At 43.2% G+C, this 22,803-nt stretch overlaps 1 protein-coding gene across 1 annotated transcript in view; it reads left to right on the top strand.

Moving 5' to 3' along the window:
• LOC110528816 (low-density lipoprotein receptor-related protein 1B) overlaps window positions 1–22,803 on the top strand; it is a 159,807-nt gene that overhangs the window by 56,798 nt on the left and 80,206 nt on the right. The window contains exons 39-55 of the mRNA XM_036984417.1: window positions 1,131–1,235; window positions 1,424–1,693; window positions 8,732–8,921; window positions 9,461–9,665; window positions 10,167–10,359; window positions 11,016–11,141; window positions 11,400–11,528; window positions 11,795–11,914; window positions 12,184–12,297; window positions 12,669–12,818; window positions 12,998–13,123; window positions 14,578–14,697; window positions 15,690–15,818; window positions 17,644–17,766; window positions 17,959–18,099; window positions 19,996–20,183; window positions 20,874–21,057. Of these exons, the coding sequence (XP_036840312.1) occupies window positions 1,131–1,235; window positions 1,424–1,693; window positions 8,732–8,921; window positions 9,461–9,665; window positions 10,167–10,359; window positions 11,016–11,141; window positions 11,400–11,528; window positions 11,795–11,914; window positions 12,184–12,297; window positions 12,669–12,818; window positions 12,998–13,123; window positions 14,578–14,697; window positions 15,690–15,818; window positions 17,644–17,766; window positions 17,959–18,099; window positions 19,996–20,183; window positions 20,874–21,057 (2,613 nt within the window). The remainder of the gene's footprint in view (window positions 1–1,130; window positions 1,236–1,423; window positions 1,694–8,731; window positions 8,922–9,460; window positions 9,666–10,166; window positions 10,360–11,015; window positions 11,142–11,399; window positions 11,529–11,794; window positions 11,915–12,183; window positions 12,298–12,668; window positions 12,819–12,997; window positions 13,124–14,577; window positions 14,698–15,689; window positions 15,819–17,643; window positions 17,767–17,958; window positions 18,100–19,995; window positions 20,184–20,873; window positions 21,058–22,803) is intronic.

Genomic DNA, 22,803 nt, shown 5'->3' with positions numbered 1-22,803 from the left:
CCGAACTTTTTTCCAAATGAACTCCATAATATCGACTGAAACATGGCAAACGTTGTTTAGAATCAATCCTCAAGGTGTTTTTCACATATCTCTTCGATGATATATCGTTCGTGGAAGTCTGGTTTCTCCTCTCTATCAAATGAAAAAATACTTGCACCTGGCGTTTGCGCACCAATTTCGACGCAGGACACCAGGCGGACACCTGGTAAATGTAGTCTTTTATGGTCAATCTTCCAATGATATGCCTACAAATACGTCACAATGCTGCCGACACCTTGGGGAAACGGCAGAAAGTGTAAGCTCATTCCTGTCGCATTCACAGCCATATAAGGAGACAATGGAAAACAGCGCCTCAGAAATTTTGCTCACTTCCAGTTTGAAGTTTCATCTTGGTTTCGCCTGTAGCATCAGTTCTGGGGCACTCACAGACAATATCTTTGCAGATTTGGAAACGTCAGAGTGTTTTCTTTCCAAAGCTGTCAATTATATGCATAGTCGAGCATCTTTTCGTGACAAAATATTGCGCTTAAAACAGGAACGTTTTTCATCCAAAAATGAAATACTGCCCCCAGAGGTTCAATTAAAGGGCCAATCAGCAGTTGAAACAATAACATTGTTCTTCCCACCACTGTTTCAGTAAAAAGCTGAAGGATGGGGCTGGAAAAATGTAATCACTCTCAAATGCATAAACAGAGGTATGGATGCAAGGATATCCATGATATTAAAATTGGAGTTTAACCATGTTTTGTTAACATTTACTTTGTTTTCAAATATTGGAGTTAAACAAGCTTATATTTGGGGTTCTGTTGGGGTACAACAGTTAAACTAAGCTTATGAGGCATTTATTTCTAAGTTATATTATTCAAGAATCAATAGGTACAAATAATGTATTAATATGTTCAAAAATGGATGCAGCAACTGCTGATTGCCCATTTTAATGTGAAGGTATTTCAACCTCTTGCAATACAGAAACGTAATATCTGAATATTGACTAACATTGATACTGCAACTTCATAATGGAATCTTATTCCTTATGGTCAACACAATACATTTCAGATTGACACCCAAAAAGACTGTGGGGAACCTGACTTGATCTCTGACCTTTGACCCTGTCGTTGACTTCCCTACAGGAACCAACCCGTGCGGCCAAAACAACGGAGGCTGCCATCAGCTGTGTTTCCACCAGGGCAGTGGGAGGAGGACGTGTTCCTGTGCTCACGGCTACCTGGCTAAAGGTCATCAGTAATCTTTTGTGTTTTGATTCATCTCTTTTATTGCCTCTTGTTTGCCTTTTATTCTTACATGTTTTTATTTTTACTGTAAAGTGTGTAGCAATTTAAAAAATGTTCCACATCAAATGGTTCTTATTTCAATTAATCACAGTTTTAAAGGCTCAATTACGTAATCATTGTCGTTTGATTAGACGGTCTCAGCTGTCACCAGTACGATGGCTACCTTCTCTACTCTGAGAGGTCAATCCTGAGGAGCATCCACCTATCAGACGACAGGGACCTCAACTCTCCCATCAGGCCCTATGAGAACCCTGCCTACTTCAAGAATGTGATAGCGCTGGCCTTTCATCACCAACAACAGAACTCTGGAGTCACCAACCGGATTTTCTATAGTGACGTTCACTTTGGGAATATACAGGTTGTCAATGACGACTGGACTGGACAGAGAGTGATCATTGAGAGTAAGTTCACTTTGATAAAGTCTTTGTCTGCTCATTTATCCAATTACTAAGTTAATTACTAACTATTTGAAAAGCTGGAAAATGTTTGGCGTATCATATCTACAGATGTAGGATCTCAATTTGAGTCAATTTGCTACAGCAGGAAAATAATCTTGCAGCAGCAAGAAATGTGAATTTTTGTAGGGACAAATAAAATCTGAAATTTCTAAGTGGTAATGACAAACTGTAGAGGCCTTTTAAAACCTCAAATACACTGCTGTGCAGGAAAATTCTCAGCAACCAAAGAGTGATTAAGATTCTACATCTGTAGCAAAGAGAAACGGGGGAAGTGGAAATCCTTGTAGAATGCACTTGCGTTCTCTTCTCACCTCCTTTCACATTGAAAGCGTTCATTATTTCATTTCTGCACCATACTGTAGCTTCCTCCCTGCCTTCAGAAAGATGAGAGATAAGACTGATGAGCAAGTAAAGCTGCTGTTTCAAGTAGTGAACATTTCTTTCCCCCAATTTCAAAAGTCTTCAACTCTCCATTGACAAGAGCTCAAACTGTTACTTGTAGTGTGAAACCAGGGGGATCCCACATAATCTGACTGGCTTTCATGTCCCACTGATGTCAACACTTAGAGGCCGACTCAAGCCTCTTTTGTACGTCTGACAGAAACTCTGATCTTTTGCCACTTCTATTGCTTTCATTTTGTCGCTGAACGAAGTAGCAAAACTATCAAAGACGGCGTTGTACAGCAAGATGAGATGTCAGTTGCAATGATTTTAGAAGTGATACATTAAATTCCGTTTGCTTCCATTCAAGAAACGTTTTTCAACAGAATCCGCAAATTGAATTCACCGCTGATCACGTGTTAACACAGTTCTCTTTCATAGCAGCCATGTTGTATTCCTTCTTGCTTCTATGTGCTCTCCTCTTCTCACCTTGTCCCTTCGCTTGAGGACTTCAATGCACAACACATCAGATGTATGTGACCAGGCGAAAAAACATTTCCAAGCCAAACCGCTACACACAACCTACATCATTGTCACCATATTAGCTAAAGTAGCTAATAGAACTAATCCGTTAGTAAACCTGTACGATCATGCAGTAACGTAAGTGTACAGTCAGTAAGCAGTTACACCGGCGGGCCCCGGTGGCAATACATTTGTCAAACCAAAAGTTTACCTTAACTTGGAAGAGTTCCAGGGCTGTGTTGGAAAGTCATAGCCAGCTAGCTGACACAACATCCCTCTGTTTGAGCCGGGTGTTTCAGTAGGCTGAACTAGCTAGCTGCATTTGCTAGCTAAAAAAGTGAAACTGAAAGTGAAAAAAAATACTTTCTTTTTTCTCTCTTGCTTCTCCTTCATTTTTTTATTTGATGAAATTCACTGTCTTTCTCTCTCTTTGAGTCATCTACTCACCACATTTTATGCATGGCAGTGCTAGCTAGCTTATGCTTTCAGTACTAGATTAATTCTCGGGTCCTTTGATTGGGTGGATAACATGTCAGTTCAAGCTGCAAGAGCTCTGATAGTTTGGAGGACGTCCTCCAGAAGATGTTATAATTACTGTGTAAGGCTATGGAAGGGGTTGAGAACCACGAGCCTCCTAGATTTTGTATTGAAGTCAATGTACCCAGAGGAGGACAAAAGCTAGCTGTCCTCTGGCTACACCATGGTGCTACCCTACATAGTGCTGTTGAGGCTACTGTAGACCTTTTTAAATGGTCAAATGATTCTTTATCCCTTTACACTTGTGTGTATAAGGTAGTAGTTGTGGAATTGTTAGGTTACATTACTCGTTGGTTATTACTGCATTGTCAGAACTAGAAGCACAAGCATTTCGCTACACTCACATTAACATCTGCTAACCATGTGTATGTGACAAATAAAATTTGATTTGATTTGATGTTTTATAATTTTTTTATTTTATGAAATTTATGAAAGTAGGGTGGTCCTCCCCTTCTTCCTCTGAGGAGCCTCCACTGATAGACATATAGTGAATATCAATGTCAATAGATGGATATGACATTTCTTCTGTATGCCCATCTGATATAGTGTTTTAGGAATGATCAGCTGAACACACACACACACACACACAGACACATACACACACACACACACACACACACACACACACACACACACACACACACACACACACACACACACACACACACACACACACACACACACACACACACACACACACACACACACAGATGCCTCGGAGGTGTTGCAGTATAGTTCCCTAATGCACATAGACAGCAGATCCCCGTCACCCCATAGCCCCTGTAGCGTCTGTGTAGTAGGCTAGGCTCCATGCTGACTGGACTCAAATATATCTGACTGACCAGGAACGGGGAAGGAAGATCCATCAAAATCACAGAGGGGGGTTGGTTGTTGGAGAGGAAAGGCAATAATGGTTGCATCTATAGGAGGCCAGCTCATGGAGAAAGCACCAGCACTACTCCCATATAATGATTAACGAATATTATAATGAAGTATCTCCTAAAATATTTTTTTGTCAACTATATAGGCCTATCCCTTGTCCAAGCAAGTGTGTGATATTACCCTATTTGCAGAATTTATTCAGAATACATTTGGGCAGATGAAGAGAATAGGATTTTTTTCGCCTGTTTAAAGATTTCTCAGTGGTGTTGCCTGCTTGTACACTGGCTGTATTCTCAATTATTTGTATTACTTTTCCTTTTTTTACTGGTCGTGAATGTTGATTTGTATGTCCTAGTTTGTGCGATTGTCCTGTCTGAATGTGAAACAGTGAACAGTCTTCTATTGTTCATCTCTTAGCACAGTGGGACATCTTTACACCTGCCTATGCTCGTTAGGTTCCATTCAAAAGAGTTTGGCATTGATTTATCTTTTTGGAAGAAACTCTACTGTTCGGTACAGCGAAATATTAAATATATTCACTGGGATATCCAGGTGTATCCCGATGAAGATTATCCACATATGGAACCAACCAGTGTTGATCGCTACCCAGTACAGCTGAACACTGCATTCATGCATGTCTAAATGCATTATGTGGAAACCTCCACAACACCACCACATGAGACAACCTGTGCCAGATATCTCTCTCTCTCTCTCTCTGTCTTTCTCTGTCTCTCTCTGTCTCTCTCTGTCTCTCTCTATCTATCTATATGTATATATATATATATATATATAGTTGAAGTAGGAAGTTTACATACACTTAAGTTGGTATCAGTAAAACACATTTTTCAACCACTCCACACATTTTTTGTTAACAAACTATAGTTTTGGCAAGTTGGTTAGGACATTTACTTTGTGCATGACACAAGTAATTTTTCCAATAATTGTTTACAGACAGATTATTTCACTTATAATTCACTGTTTCACAATTCCAGTGGGTCAGAAGTTCACATACACTAAGTTGACTGTGCCTTTAAACAGCCTGGAGAATTCCAGAAAAATATGTCATGGTTTTAGAAGCTTCTGAAAGGCTAATTGACATCATTTGAGTCCATTTGAGGTGTACCTGTGGATGTATTTCAAGGCCTACCTTCAAACTCAGTGCCACTTGCTTGACATCATGGGAAAATCAAAAGAAATCAGCCAAGGCCTCAGAAAAACAAGTGTAGACCTCAACAAATCTGGTTCATCCTTGGGAGCAATTTCCAAATGCCTGAAGGTACCACGTTCATCTGTATAAAAAAATAGTACGCAAGTATAAGCACCATGGGACCACACAGCCGTCATATTGCTCAAGAAAGAGACATGTTCTGTCTCCTAGAGATGAACATGCTTTGGTGCGAAAAGATCAAATCAATCCCAGAACAACAGCAAAGGACCTTGTGAAGATTCTGGAGGAAACAGGTACAAAAGTATCTATATCCACAGTAAAATGAGTCCTATATCGACATAACCTGAAAGGCCGCTGAGCAAGGAAGAAGCCACTGCTCCAAAACCACCATAAAAAGCCAGACTACGGTTTGCAACTGCACATGGGGCAATGATCTTACTTTTTGGAGAAATGTTCTCTGGTCTGATGAAACAAAAATAGAACTGTTTAGCCATAATGACCATGGTTATGTTTGAAGGAAAAAGGGGGAGACTTGCAAGCTGAAGAACACCATCCCAACCGTGAAACAAGGGGGTGGCAGCATCATGTTGTCGGGTGCTTTGCTGTAGGAGGGACTGGTGCACTTCACAAAATAAATGGCATCATGAGATAAGAAAATTATGTGGACATATTGAAGCAACATCTCAAGACATCAGTCAGAAAGTTAAGGCTTTGTCGCAAATGGGTCTTCCAAATGGACAATGACCCCAAGCATACTTCCAAATTTGTGGCAAAATGGCTTAAGGACAACAAGGTCAAGGTATTGGAGTGGCCATCACAAAGCCCTTCCCTCAATCCTATAGAAAATTTGAGAACTGAAAAAGCGTGTGCGAGCAAGGAGGCCTACAAACCTGACTTAGTTACGCCAGCTCTGTCAGGAGGAATGGCCCAAAATTCACCCAACTTATTGTGGGAAGCTTGTGTAAGGTTACCCGAAACGTTTGACCCAAGTTAAACAATTTAAAGGCAGTGCTACCAAATACTAATTGAGTGTTTGTAATCGTCTGACCCACTGGAAATGTGATGAAAGAAATAAGAGCTGAAATAAATCATTCTCTCTACCAATATTCTAACATTTCACATTCTTAAAATAAAGTGGTGATCCTAACTGACCTAAGACAGGGAATTTTTTACAAGGATTCAATATCAGGAATTGTGAAAAACTCAGTTTAAATGTATTTGGCTAATGTGTATGTAAACTTCCGACTTCAACGGTATATATACATACTTATTTTCCACCAAAATTTGCAAATAAATTCATTAAAAATCCTACAATGTGATTTTCTGGATTTTTTTCTTCTCATTTTGTCTGTCATAGTTGAAGTGTACCTATGATGAAAATTAGAGGCCTCTCTCATCTTTTTAAGTGGGAGAACTTGATTACACACATATATATACAGTGCCTTGCGAAAGTTTTCGGCCCCCTTGAACTTTGCGACCTTTTGCCACATTTCAGGCTTCAAACATAAAGATAAAAAACTGTATTTTTTGTGAAGAATCAACAACAAGTGGGACACAATCATGAAGTGGAACGACATTTATTGGATATTTCAAACTTTTTTTAACAAATCAAAAACTGAAAAATTGGGCGTGCAAAATTATTCAGCCCCTTTACTTTCAGTGCAGCAAACTCTCTCCAGAAGTTCAGTGAGGATCTCTGAATGATCCAATGTTGACCTAAATGACTAATGATGATAAATACAATCCACCTGTGTGTAATCAAGTCTCCGTATAAATGCACCTGCACTGTGATAGTCTTAGAGGTCCGTTCAAAGCGCAGAGAGCATCATGAAGAACAAGGAACACACCAGGCAGGTCCGAGATACTGTTGTGAAGAAGTTTAAAGCCGGATTTGGATACAAAAAGATTTCCCAAGCTTTAAACATCCCAAGGAGCACTGTGCAAGCGATAATATTGAAATGGAAGGAGTATCAGACCACTGCAAATCTACCAAGACCTGGCCGTCCCTCTAAACTTTCAGCTCATACAAGGAGAAGAGTGATCAGAGATGCAGCCAAGAGGCCCATGATCACTCTGGATGAACTGCAGAGATCTACAGCTGAGGTGGGAGACTCTGTCCATAGGACAACAATCAGTCGTATATTGCACAAATCTGGCCTTTATGGAAGAGTGGCAAGAAGAAAGCCATTTCTTAAAGATATCCATAAAAAGTGTCGTTTAAAGTTTGCCACAAGCCACCTGGGAGACACACCAAACATGTGGAAGAAGGTGCTCTGGTCAGATGAAACCAAAATTGAACTTTTTGGCAACAATGCAAAACGTTATGTTTGGCGTAAAAGCAACACAGCTGAACACACCATCCCCACTGTCAAACATGGTGGTGGCAGCATCATGGTTTGGGCCTGCTTTTCTTCAGCAGGGACAGGGAAGATGGTTAAAATTGATGGGAAGATGGATGGAGCCAAATACAGGACCATTCTGGAAGAAAACCTGATGGAGTCTGCAAAAGACCTGAGACTGGGACGGAGATTTGTCTTCCAACAAGACAATGATCCAAAACATAAAGCAAAATCTACAATGGAATGGTTCAAAAATAAACATATCCAGGTGTTAGAATGGCCAAGTCAAAGTCCAGACCTGAATCCAATCGAGAATCTGTGGAAAGAACTGAAAACTGCTGTTCACAAATGCTCTCCATCCAACCTCACTGAGCTCGAGCTGTTTTGCAAGGAGGAATGGGAAAAAATGTCAGTCTCTCGATGTGCAAAACTGATAGAGACATACCCCAAGCGACTTACAGCTGTAATCGCAGCAAAAGGTGGCGCTACAAAGTATTAACTTAAGGGGGCTGAATAATTTTGCACGCCCAATTTTTCAGTTTTTGATTTGTTAAAAAAGTTTGAAATATCCAATAAATGTCGTTCCACTTCATGATTGTGTCCCACTTGTTGTTGATTCTTCACAAAAAAATACAGTTTTATATCTTTATGTTTGAAGCCTGAAATGTGGCAAAAGGTCGCAAAGTTCAAGGGGGCCGAATACTTTCGCAAGGCACTGTATATATATATATAATATTCTTACTTTACCATGAAAGACAAGACAAATCCATTCTCTGCATTTCAAAGTATCACGTGTGTTTGTTGAGCTCTTAACCAAAAGTCAGATAATGTTATTCAGTGTATGTCAATGTTATATTCAGTGTTATAAACTGGGTGGTTTGAGCCCTGAATGATGATTTGCTGAAAGCTGTGATATATCAGACCGTACACCACAGGTATGACAAAAAAATACTTTTAACTGTTTTGATTTTGTTGGTAACCAGTTTATAATAGCAATAAGTTTGGTATTTGGCCAATATACCATGGCTAACCACGGCTTACTCTGTGTTGCATCGTGCCTAAGAACCGCTCTTAGCTGTGATATATTGGCCATATACCACACCCCCTCATGCCTTATTGCTTAATTATATCAGTGTTATTGTTCCTGTGTAGATGTGGGGTCAGTGGAGGGCCTAGCATACCATGGAGCCTGGGACTCACTTTATTGGACCAGTTCCACCACAGCCACGGTCAGCAGGCACAGCCTGAACCAGAGCCTCCCAGGGGCCTTCACCAGAGAGGCTGTGGTGACACTGGCAGAGGACGACCACCCACATAACCTGGCTCTGGAGGAGTGTCAGAAGTAGGTGTTAAAACTTCCTTCCTCCTATTGTCTTATACACACTTACATACCCTTATTGGCCTTCAGTAGATGCTCACTTGGGTATATGGGTTGTGTTATGTATTCAGTCAGCAAATCTATTGAAAACTTCTGCTATCAGGGGAATGAGGTTTATAACTGCTCTGGGGGAGTGTCAGAAGTGTTTTATCATCATTTGTTACTGATCATAATGTCTTACGGTTCTTTTATGTTTTCTTTGCCTCCCTTTTATACCCTGTTTTCCTTCACAAGAACACGAGGCAGTCTTAAAAATGTGTCAATTATTTTGCTTTAGAATGTGAGGATCGAAACCCGTTTATATCTTTAGAAAATCGAGATAGAAAAAGCCTGTTTGCGTTTTCCTGGAAACATGTTGTTGTTTTTGTTTTTTTATGGAAATGATCACGCAGTGCAGACTCTGATGCTTGATGGATGTTTGCAATAAATTGAACGGAGGTGCATCCCACCCGTTTGCTTCGGTGAAGGTCTCACTGGTGTTTTTGTTTTCGCTGCTGACGCAGCCTGATGTTCTGGACTAACTGGAATGAACTGCGCCCCAGCATTATGAGGTCCACCCTGTCAGGAAACAACATCCAGAGTGTCATCACCGCGGACATCCTCACACCTAATGGACTCACCATCGACCACACCGCCGAGAAACTCTTCTTCTCCGATGGCAGCCTGGGAAAGATTGAACGATGTGAATATGATGGCTCACACAGATATGTAAGGAGAAGAAACAAAATAGATATACTGTATATATATATATATATATATATATATATATATATACTGTATGTTGTTCGGAATAGAATGATTAAGTCATATCTTGTACAACCTTAGAAAAAAAGATGCTATCTAGAACCTTAAAAGGTTCTTTGGCTGTCCCCATAGGAAAACCCCATTAAGAACCCTTTGTGGTTGCTTGTAGAACCCTTTTGGGTTCTGTGAAGAACCATTTGTACAAAGGGTTCTACCTGGAACCAGAACGGGTTCTACCTGGAACCAAAATGGATTATCCTATGGGGACAGTTGAAACCTTTTTTCTAAGAGTGTACCATCAGATTTTGAAATGATTCCAGTTGTCTCATACCTCTTCTCATGCTTGAGTATGTGACGTCCAAGGTTCTGTTGATGTATTTCAACCAAAATTATGACTAAACTAATGACTAAAACATGAGCATAAAACCAATGTAACACCATTTTCTTATTCCGTTCATTCTGTAGGTGATTGTGAAGTCAGGTCCAGGAACCTTCTTTGGCCTGGCTATCTATGGGAACTTCCTGTTCTGGTCTGATTGGGTACGGAGGGCGGTGGTACGCTCCAATAAGTACACAGGTGGCGACATCAAGGTCCTCAGAGCCGACATCCCCAACCAGCCAATGGGTATTGTTGCAGTTTCCAACAATACCAACAATTGTAAGTGAATTCTATACATTACATCAAAGCAAAACTCACTTGTCAACATGGGAGTCTTCTATAGATCGCAGCCTGTGATGGTTTGCATGTGGTTTACAACCCGGTGTAGCTGAGTTTGACCATTTGGCATGAACATTATACAAGACTTCCTATTGCCCCACCTGCCTCCCTGATTAATTACCACTCAATGTAAATATTACATTATTGAATAAACAACTCCAAAAATCCCAACCTCCAGTGCCGCAGGCTACCCCATGTTGCCTGGCCTGTGCTTCACCAGAACCCAAGCTTGGCACAGTGCTTCAGCTGAATCTGTACCATCTGAGCTCTCTCTCTCTCTCTCTCTCTCTCTCTCTCTCTGACTGACTGAAATGAGCAGACATGTGGGTACTAAGGGGGCAGCATGATGGCATGGTTCATAGCTTACCTCTCCATACCACTGTACGAGCCAAACACAGTTCAAAGCGGGTCCCCAACAGAGAAGTCTACCTTTCTACCACAACACTGACCTTGAAAAGTTTTCAGTGCTTGAGTTCAAATATTTGGAAGCTGAAACTCTTTATGGGAGGCACTGCAAGTAGGAAGTAAAGCATGGCATCTGGTGTGTTTTCTGTAAGATGATGTACTACAGTACCCATAATGCTCTGTTTTCCCAGGTGAACTGTCCCCTTGCACAGTGCTGAACGGTGGATGTCATGACCTTTGTCTTCTGACCCCTCACGGCACAGTCAACTGTAGCTGCAGAGGAGAGAGACTACTACTGGAAGATAACAGATGTGTATGTAAGTCTAGTACCTTGTCTTTTTCCCCTCTAATTCATTGGGAAACAGCATCCGGCTCAAAGGACCATGTGAATGTCTTGCTAATAGACACGTAGACAATAGGCATCGGACAGTGCTACTGTCAGATGAAGCAATGTGAGGGGCATTGAAGAAGCATGTTTGTTGGAGACTGTCTGGGATGGATATAGCAGAAAGCAGACCCATCTGTTTGGATGAGGAATCAATCAGAAAAATATTGATTCTCTCTTCTTTTTGCAGCTGAGAACTCCTCCTGTAACATCCACATTGAGTTTGAGTGTGGGAACGGGGAGTGTATCGACTATGAGCTGACGTGTGACGGAATAGCACACTGCAAAGACAAGTCGGATGAGAAAATGCAATACTGCGGTACGTAAACACCAAACATGTGTTCCTGTACTAGTTCACCAGTGCTCAGATGAAAATCCCTACCAAGCCCCGGGTTCTTGTCCAGTAGAATGAGTTCAGATTCGCTCACTTCCCGAAACCCACGAAGGAGAAGAGGAACAGTATTAAAGTGGATGTCATGTAATCCCTTTGGTCGAATCTCTTCCTAAAGTGTCTTTTTTTTTTTTTTTTTTAAATGTCTTTCGTTTTTCTCCCTCTCCCTCTTTACTCCTCTTCCTCTCTTGCAGATAACAGAACCTGCAGACGGGGCTTCAAGAGCTGCTATAACCAGCGCTGTGTGGCCAATAGGCGGGTTTGTGACGGGGTGAACGACTGTGGAGATAATTCCGACGAGGTTTATTGTAACCGTGAGTAATAAGAATCTGATGAGAATGTACATGCCCAGTCTGACAGACAACATCATCTGTACTACATTACTACTGTATAAACAAATAAATAGCTTTAGGGTGAACTCCTGCCTCTCCTGTTAGATTTCATAGAGGAACATTTCTCCAAGCAGGGATAATATGGTCTATTCTTTCTATCATCTCCTTCTAGTCCACCTGACGATGAACCAAAGAGATGGGATTTCAAATTTCTTCCTCTTTTTCTTTTCGGCTCTGTATTTTCTCTCCAGATTCCACATGCTCTCCCTCAGACTGGCGTTGTCTGAACGGGGTTTGTATCCCGGCCTCGGCCCGCTGCAATCAGATCATCGACTGTCCCGACGCCTCAGATGAGAAGAACTGCAGTAAGATAAGCCTTTGTTAAAGCGCCGTGCCGTATCTTTGTTCAGGCGACCCACTATCTTTGTTCAGGCGACCCACTATCTTTGTTCAGGCGACCCACTATCTTTGTTAAGGCGCTACACTGTATCTTTCTAAGGTGCGACAACATTACCTTTCCCACGTAGCAGGTCTGTAGGCTAGCCTGGTCATGTGTGTCATTAATGTTAGAGAAAGGAGAAGAAGGAAGATCCGCTCCCCGGAATTTCAAGTTATTTTTTTAGTTGTTATTAATATCAGGGCACTACACTATTATAGATAAGACGATGTATAGCCAGGAATATCAATCGCTAACCTTAGGCTTTGGATATGCCGGTCGACTGCCCATTTCCTTTAGGCAACACAGGCTGCTTGGGTTACTACATGCTGGGGGTGAAGGAGACAGTGTTCGTCAGCTGCAACTCTACCTCCCTCTGTGTCCACCCCTCCTGGATGTGTGATGGAGCCAACGACTGTGGGGATTATGCAGATGAAACCAACTGCCAGAGTATGTTTTTATCCTTCCTTTTTTCTCTTCTGTGACGCCAGTTCTGTCGGCTACTGTTGATGTGGCCGTGTACCAGACAGACACCAGGCCTAGTGGGATGCATTTTAAGATATTTGGAAAATTAGTCGGCCTCGTAGTTTATTGTTCTGAATGTACATTGGCTTCTGGTTTCTCCCCAGCTCCTTCCCTCAGAAAGAGATGTGAGGAGGGCCATTTTGCTTGCCCCAGTGGAAACTGCATCCACACTGTCTGGCTGTGTGACGGAGTGAAAGACTGTGAAGACGGAGCAGATGAATTCCAGTGTGGTGTGATAGACATATTTCTAGAACATTTATTTACATGGCATTTATTTTCGCAAGCACATTGCGCTGATTTGTATCCACTGACACTGATGAGAGAGGGAGTCTAAATCGTTCAAAGGAGTGATTGGATCATTATGTTGTAGGGTACGTCCCGCATGAAGTGTTGACAAAGCTCGCGGTGGCCAAATATAATGGAGAATTTCTAAGTTGAGCAATTTCCCCTTTTACTCCTGTAACCCTTGATGTGTCTGGTCAATACATTCGGTCAATACGGCCAGATAAGAAGATAAGATAACCCAGTGTTGGGGGTTCGTTCATGTGGGTCATTAAAGGAAACAGCGAAGGGGTGTCTCCCGCTGAGGCCAATGTTTCCATCCCTGATTTGACCCCTATGTGGAAATCTCTGTTCAAAGCCCCTCCTGAGGAATACTGACAGAAGGAGATGTTTCACTCCTGCGGTTGGTTCCTCAGGGCAGAGCAGTAGACGATGCTGTCGTAACGCAAACAGAATAGCAATAGCAAATATCCTATTTATATTTGTTGTGGATTTGCTCATCGTCTGTGTATTTGAACGAGTCCCAGCCAGTAGCGGTTGGATGCACACACAGTGTTGTTGGCGCCCGCTGTTTGTGTGGCTAGTTCACACTGACCTTGTCCATACAGCCACACAGTCATTGCTAATGGTTGCTCTCTGAATGCCCAAGGAGCAAAGGAAGCAGCTCCGCAGTGTCATCATAAAATTGATGTGGAATGCAAACAAATAAACAGACAATTCTTTCTCTCTCTTTCTTTGTGTCTCTCCCTCTCTCATCTCCCTCCTCTCCATCTCTCCCTCTCTATCTCTCTCCTCTCTAACTCCCCCCCCCCCCTCTCTCTCTCTCTCTCTCTCTCATCGCCCTCCATCTCTATCTCTCCCTCTTTCTTTCTCTCTCTCTCTCTCTCTCTCCCTCTCATCTCCCTCCTTTCTAACTCTCCCTCTTTCTCTCTCTCTCTCTCTCTCTCTCTCTGCTTGCTAAGGCTGAATTATGTTTTACCTCACTTGGCACTCCTTTGTACACGGTTTGACTGTAAAGACAAGCATTACTTTGAAAGTGCTTACGACTGAGAGAAGGGTTTTGCCATGTTGGTGTATCTAATTTCACAGGTGACATTGATAAAGTGATATAATTTGCCACCTTCATTAGAATAATTTGCTTCAAAATTGGTTACCTATGCGATATTATTTTCTTCACCTCTTCTGCACAAAGGCCTACCTTCTTTCTTGTATGTGACTTGACTGCAATGTCGTATTACTCTATAACAGTTGAAACCTGGGCTCATTTGGACTTTACACACATACACTACCGTACTAAATCACACGTTTATCACTGCTCTCGGCATGGTTAATTGTGAAGACGTTTACATGCTTCCTGTCCCAATGAAATACCATATCATATGTTATATTGCCTTCTGTCTAGACTTGTCCTGCCTGTGGAACCAGTTTGCCTGCTCTAAGAACAAGTGCATCGCCAAGCAGTGGCTTTGTGACGGAGAGGACGACTGTGGCGATGGATTGGACGAGAGCGCAGAGATCTGTGGTAAGAAAACACGCCTGAATTGATTTACATTATGTTGACTCAAATGTGTGTAGAAAATGTAGAGAACGGCCATAAATCAGCATCAAAGGGACAGGGGAAAGGGGCCTCCCGAGTTGCGCTGCGGTCTAAGGCACTGCATTGCAGTGTTTCAGACGTCACTACAGATCCGGGTTCGATCCCGGGCTGTGTTGCTGCCGGCCGCGCCCGGGAGACCCATGAGGCGGCGCACAATTGGCCCAGCGGCGTCCGAGTTAGGGGGAGGGTTTGGCCGGCTGGGATGTCCTTGTCCCATCATGCACTAGCGACTCCTTGTGGCAGCCTGGCGCCAGCTGTACGGTGTTTCCTCCGACACAATGTTGCAGCTGGCTTCTGGGTTAAGTGGGTAGTGTGTCAAGACGCAGTGCAGCTTGGCGAGGTCATGTTTCGGAGGACACATGGCTCTCGACCTTCATCTCTCTCCAGAGTCCGTACGGGAGTTGCAGCGATGGGACAAGACTGTAACTACCAATTGGATAAAAGGGGACAGGGAGAGATTCATTTGACATTTTATGAGATAAAGTCTCGTTGGATATCACGAAATTGGGGAGAAAAAGGCATAAAAAGTACAACAACAAAAAAAGAGACAAGGAAAGATTAATTTAATAGATTTTACATTTTAGGAGATACATCCTTGGTGGAGATATATGGATGAGCAATTTGCTACAAACAGCGATATGGATTTCCTGTTTTTCAGTCATATTTGCACAGACCTCAGAAAGTCTTGTAAACATCTATATTTCTATTACTGTAATTGTGCAGATTCTGTAGCCTGAGTGCCAGTCTGTTTCTGCTGTCTTTGCCAAATCCTTGTCACTCATTATCATACCAAACATGTTTGGCGTGACAATTTCTTAAGGAGTTGGTAAGCGAGCTAAAACAGACTGCCACTCAGGCTAGTTTCTTCAGTTCGGTAAAATAATATTTTGACCACGATTCCTATTGTACATATCCAGGTATGGCTACCTGTGGCCCAGGGTTGTTTAGTTGCCCAGAGTCGTACGCCTGCGTCCCCAAACACTGGCTTTGTGATGGGGAGAGGGACTGTCCAGATGGGAGTGATGAGCTCTCTGCTGCTGGCTGTGGTAATAATATTGTTCTGAAGTTCTCCAACAGAAATCACAGTCATAGTGTAGTCACTCCCTTTTCTAAAGCACATATTATAATGATAATAATGATGATATGTGTCTAACAGTCTAGTCCAAGTCCCTTTTGTAAAGCACAAACGTCTCAATACATGTTTGTCATAGTGTATTGTCCTCTGAAGGCCTCTGGACAGAAAGCACACAGTCATAGTGTAGTCACTCAGTCCCTTTTTTACAGCACAAATATCTCAATATGTGTCTGACAGTGTATTCCCGAGCCCCTTTTTCTGAAGCTCAAATGTCTCGATACATATTTGTCATAGTGTATTGTCCTCTGAAGGCCTCCGAACCCGAAAGCGCACAGTCATACTTTAGTCACTCAGAATCCCCTTTGTAAAGCACAAATGTCTCAATATGTGTCTGTCATAAGGTATTGTCCTCTGAAGGCCTCCAGACAGAAACCAAACAGAAAACAATCATAGCACAGTCAGACTCAGTCCCATTTATAAAGCAAAAATGTCTCATTACATTTGTCATTGTGTGTTCAGAATCCCCATTGTAAAGCAGAAATGACTCAATACGTTTCTGTTATAAGAAAAATATATAAAAATAATCGGCCCTCCATCTGCAGTACTGTAAAACCATATTTCCCCCTGACACATACACTACATTGCCAAAAGTATGTGGACACCTGCTCGTTCAACATCTCATTCCAGAATTATGGGCATTAATATGGAGTTGGTCCCCCATTTGCTGCTCTAACAGCCTCCACTCTTCTGGGAAGGCTTTCCACTAGATGTTGGAACATTGCTGAAGGGACTTGCTTCCATTCAGCCACAAGAGCATTACTGAGGTCGGGCACTGATGTTGGGCGATTAGGCCTGGCTCGCAGTCGGCGTTCCAATTCATCCCAAAGGTGTTCGATGGGGTTGAGGTCAGGGCTCTCTGCAGTCCAGTCAATTTCTTCCACATCGATCTCAACAAACCATTTCTGTATGGACCTCGCTTTGTGCACGGGGGCATTGTCATGCTGAAACAGGAAAGGGCCTTCCCCAAATCGTTCTCCTGGCATCTGCCAAACCTAGATTCCTCCGTTGGACTGCCAGATGGTGATTCATCACTCCAGAGAACTCGTTTCCACTGCTCCAGAGGCCAATGACGGTGAGCTTTACACCACTCCAGCCGTTGCTTGGCATTGGGCATGGGGATCTTAGGCTTATGTGCGGCTGCTCGACCATGAAAACCCATTTCATGAAGCTCCCGACTAACAGTTATTGTGGTGATGTTGCTTCCAGAGGCAGTTTGGAACTCGGTAGTGAGTGTTGCAACCGAGGACAGACACTTTTTACGAGCTATAAGCTTCAGCAATCGATGGTTCCGTTCTGTGAGCTTGTGCGGGCTACCATTTCGCAGCTGAGCCGTTGTTGCTCCTTGACGTTTCCACTAAACAATAACAGCACTTACAGTTGACCGAGGCAGCTCTAGCAAGGCAGAAATCTGACAAACTGACTTGTTGGAAAGATGGCATCCTATGACGATGCCAGATTGAAAGTCACTGTGCTCTTCAGTAAGGCCATTCTGCTGCAAATGTTTCCCTATTGAGATTGCATGGCTGTGTGCTCGATTTTATACGCCTGTCAGCAACGGGTGTGGATGAAATAGCCAAATCCACTAATTTGAAGGGGTGTCCACATACTTTTGTATAGATAGTGTACCCTGTTAATAATGTCCACATTCCTATACAAGTTCAGATCCTTTTTGAGATTGAATATCTCAGGTATTTCATTAACAAATTGGCCCTCCCTCCACATATTTCTCATCACAGCCCCCAACAACACGTGCATGGAGGGAATGTTCCAGTGTCGTAATCAGGTCTGCATCCCACAGCGGTTCGCTTGTGACCGTGATGATGACTGTGGAGACGGCTCCGATGAGACCCCGGAGTGTAGTAAGAACTTCTCTCTCTCTCTCTCTCTCTCTCTCTCTCTCTCTCTCTCTCTCTCTCTCTCTCTCTCTCTCTCTCTCTCTCTCTCTCTCTCTCTCTCTCTCTCTCTCTCTCTCTCTCACACTCTCTCTCTCTCTCTCTCGTATTTCCTCTTGTTGTGTTCTGACTGCACATCCCGCCTCCTGTGTCCTACAGAGTACGGGTCCTGCAGTCTGGGGGAGTTCCGCTGCACAGATGGTCGCTGTTTACCCAGAGTCCAGTGGGAGTGTGACGGCCATCCCGATTGTCTCGACCAATCAGACGAGCTGCCACACAACCCCAAGTGTTCCGCTGCAGGCAAGCCTTTCATCTGATACAACACACGTGTGTGTGTGTTTATGTGTGTGTGAGAGAGAGAACAGAAGAGGTACAGACCACCCCAGTCTCACCATGTCCCGGCTGGTTTGAGCCTATTACGAACACGTTATGCTCATAGACCTGCTGGGAACAGGGCTGATACAAATTGAGTTGATAGCAGGGCCGTGCTCAGACATTTCAGGGGGCAGGTGCTCAAAATGAACCCACCGGCTCCCAGTGTACTGATTGTGATTTGTCTTCAATGCTCTTTATAATATAATATCTATGATCTTCTGACTCATGATATATGGGCTGGCTGGCTAGTAGCTTGTGTGGATATTTTTAGTATATGGTAGTTTGGTCTGGCAGGTCATCCGTGATACAAGTCATTATCCGACGTCCATCCGTGCCTGAGGATGTCGGGAGATGCCGTGGAAACCAGCCACTAGGGGCAACAGCGAGCTCTGTTACCTTCAAGTAGACATTGGAGACATGGATGGCAGATGGGCCGAAGCATCCGCATCTGGTTCCTAAGTGCCCAAAGGATGCATGTTTAAATCCACCGATAGGTTATTTTTTATATTTTTGTTTTACACCTATCCCAAACCTTAACACTTACCTTAACCATTCGGAGTTAATGCCTAACCTTAAGAATTCGGAGTTGATGCCTAAACGTAACCTAAGTAGTCAAACACTTCGAAATGTGTTCTTTGGAACAACTTCGAAATTTGACATTTGAGAAACATGGATGAACATCTTGACCACCTCGGTTGCTGCTGCCATGACACTCGTTTCCGACTGAAGAAGGGATGGAGTTGGGTCGTAGATGGAGCCGCTCCTTTCTGTCTTTCTGCCTCTCTCTGCTGCACGCCGGCTATCAGCCAACCAAGCCGAATATTGACGATGATGTAAATCAAGTGTTATCAAGTGGGAATCAAATGTTATGCTGTTGTATCAGTACTGTTGCTTGCGCCTCCCGAGTGGCGCAGCGGTCTAAGGCGTCACTACAGACCCAGGTTCGATCCCGGCCTGTGTCACATCTGGCCGTGACCGGGAGACGCATGAGGCAGCGCACAATTGGCCCAGCGTCGTCCAGGAGGGTTTGGCCTGCCGGGATGTCCTTGTCCCATCGCGCTCTAGCGAATCCTTGTGGCGGGCCGGGCACCTGCAAGCTGACTTCGGTCGCCAATTGTACAGTGTTTCCTCCGACACATTGGTGTGGCTGGCTTGGCAGGGTCGTGTTTTGGAGGATGCATGGCTCTCGACCTTCGCCTCTCCCAAGTCCATAGGGGAGTTGCAGGGATGTGACAAGTCTGTAACTACCAATTGGATATGACGAAATTAGGGAGAAAAAAAAGAGTAAAAGTGCCAAAAATATATATAACAATTATAATAATAATAATTGGTAGCTTGCTACACACACTCGACCTGTGACTGCATCTCAAGCCGTACGTTTGGAATCCGGGCACGAACTCCATACAGGGCCGACAAACAGGCGCAACTGATGGGGTGGCGAACTTGACGACATCACAACCAATTTCGGACAGTGAGTTCAGAACAACAACGTGAAAACCTGTGTACAAAAACATGTACAAATACCACCACCCAGAAGGGCAGTTGGCGAGTAGGAGGGCAAAGGGGCAGGTGCTCTGGCACAGGTACACCCCTATGTGTACACGTTCCTGGTTGATAGAAATATGTTTAATTGACTGTTATGTTGTATGTTGGCCGGTTCCCCAGACCCAGATTAAGCCTAGTACTTGACAACAACAACAAAAAAAATGTTTTTTATTTTTATCTAGGACAAGGCTTAATCTGGTTCCGGGAATTCAGGAGTCTTGCATTCCTGGCTTTCACAGAAAGTTCAAATCTAACACCTACCACTTTGTTCTGTAGAAAGCTTGTGCAACGGCTCTTTCTTCATGTGTGTCAACGGCCGCTGTGTCTCGCTGGCCAGCCTGTGTAACAGGAGGGACGACTGTGGGGACGCGTCAGACGAGAGGAACTGTCACGTCAATGAGTGTCTGAACCGTCGAGTCAGTGGATGCACACAGGACTGTGAAAACCTGCCTGTAGGCTACAAGGTAGGAAGGTACCCCTGCTCGCTTTCTCAGAATTGCGCACACAGACACACAGACACACACACACACACACACACACACACACACACACACACAGAATCACAAGTCATGAACTGTACAAGGTTATTTCTCAGAGTCACACACACACACACAATATAGCTCTAAGTATGGTAAACCACTAAGCTCTTACAACATAAAACTAAGGCTTAGTGGAAACTGTTTATTGATGTTTTGCAAATTTCTCTATAATGATAGGATTTAACACCGGAGTTACTATATTATCATGTTTAACAATAAAACAAACATAACCTAAATCAACATACTATGTGGACTTACCATATGTGTTTGTTTGTGCTACTCATACTTAATAACCATGACCCCGGTACATACAGTACAGTTTATATGTTGGGATCTGCCTGGTTGCTGTAAGCCATAGGTTGTCAGAGAAAAATCGATTTAAATCCATACTCTGTAAGAAGTGCATACCAGAGTGGCTCGCCAACAAAACAAACCATGGATTTTGCACTCAGAACCTACTAAATCCCTTTGTGTCATAGTATCCCTGTATAGTCAGTAGTCATACCCGATGGCGACAGTACCCTGTGACTTTTCTATTGATTAATTCAGTGCCTCCGCACATGGATTCTGTTAGAAAAATAATGGCTCTCAATTTCTCCCTCACGTCTGATCCAGTGCAAGTGTTGGCCGGGATTTCGCTTGAAGAACGATGGCCAAACGTGTGTTGACATTGACGAGTGTTCATCCGACTTCCCCTGTAGCCAGCTCTGCGTCAACACATACGGATCTTACAAGTGTCTGTGTGCAGACGGCTACGAGGCGCCAGCTAAGAACTCGCACAGCTGCAGGTCTCTCTCAGGTATACCTCTGTCTCTACCTCCATCATTTACTCTTCTGTTCTTTTTTTTGTTCTCTCTCTCTCTCTCTCTCTCTCTCTCTCTCCTCTTCTCCCTCTCTCTTCTCTCTCTCTCTCTCTCTCTCTCTCTCTCTCTCTTCTCTCTCCCCTTCTCTCTCTCTCTCTCTCTCTCTCCTCTTACCCATCTGTTCTTGTATCTGTGCCTCTGCTGCTTGAGCTACCACTTTCTCCATCTTCGTTCGTCCATTCCTTCTCTCCATCTTCTCTCTCTTCCTTCTTACACATCTTCCCATGTGTCTGATCCTCTGTCACCCACCTTCCTGGTTGATTTTTTTTTTTTTTGAAATCAGGGACTTCGGGAAATCACAAGGGAATTATCTTGCCGTCAGAACAAGTATCCTGATTTGTTAAAAGAGGACACTAGAATATGTATGACGTAAAACCACTTGTTCTATCTCTTTGGGAAGGTACCTGTAGTGAGACCAGTCAAATAATAGCCTGTGATGGTGATACATACTAGGGCTTGGAGCCAGGGAGGAAATCAGTGGTTGTATAAGATTGACACCTCCAGAGCCTCTGACTGTAACGTTACTGCACCCGCAGTAGGATAATGAGACGATGCATTAAAAGTAATGACTTTATGAATAATGATGAGCTACAGTGCCTTGCAAAAGTATTCACCCCCCTTGGCATTTTTCCTATTTTGTTGCATTACAACCTGTTATTTAAATGGAATGTTATTTTGATTTCATGTAATGGACATACACAAAATAGTCCGGAATTGGTGAAGTGAAATGAAAAAAAGAACTTGTTTCAAAAAATTTGAAAAAAATAAAAAACTGAAAAGTGGTGTGTGCATATGTATTCACCCCCTTTGCTATGAAACCCCTAAATAAGATCTGGTGCAACCAAGTACCTTCAGAAGTCACATAATTAGTTAAATAAAGTCCACCTGTGTGCAATCTAAGTGTCACATGATCTGTCACATGATCTCAGTATATATACACATCTTTTCTGAACGGCCTCAGAGGCTGCAAAACAACTAAGCATGGGGCACCACCAATCAAGCGACACTATGAAGGCAAAGGAGCTCTCCAAACAGGTCAGGGACAAAGTTGTGGAGAAGTACTGATCAGGGTTGGGTTATAAAAAAATATCTGAAACTTTGAACATCCCACCGAGCACCATTAAATCCATAATTAAAAAATTGAAAGAATATGGCACCACAACAAACGTGCCAAGAGAGGAACGCCCACCAAAACTCACAAACCAGGCAAGGAGGGCATTAATCACAGAGGCAACAAAGAGACCAAAGATAACCCTGAAGGAGCTGCAAAGCTCCACAGCGGAGATTGGAATATCTGTCCATAGGACCACTTTAAGCCGTACACTCCACAGAGCTGGGCTTTACGGAAGAGTGGCCAGAAAAAATAAGCAAATATGTTTGGTGTTCACCAAAAAGAATGTGGGATTCTCCCCAAACATATGAAAGAAGGTACTCTGGTCAGTTGAGACTAAAATGCTTTTTGGCCATCAAGGAAAATGCTACATCTGGCGCAAACCCAACACCTCTCAACCAGAGAGAAAACATCCCAGCATCATGCTGTGGGGATGTTTTTCATCGGCAGGGACTGGGAACTGGTCAGAATTGAAGGAATGATGTATGTTGCTAAATACAGGGAAATTCTTGAGGGAAACCTGTTTCAGTTTTCCAGAAATTTGAGACTGAGACGGAGGTTCACCTTCCAG

Source organism: Oncorhynchus mykiss, chromosome 7, assembly GCF_013265735.2.
Source record: "Oncorhynchus mykiss isolate Arlee chromosome 7, USDA_OmykA_1.1, whole genome shotgun sequence".
Lineage (NCBI taxonomy): Eukaryota > Metazoa > Chordata > Actinopteri > Salmoniformes > Salmonidae > Oncorhynchus > Oncorhynchus mykiss.
Note: the sequence above shows the minus strand (reverse complement) of the source record. Positions and strands in the feature narration are given on the sequence as shown.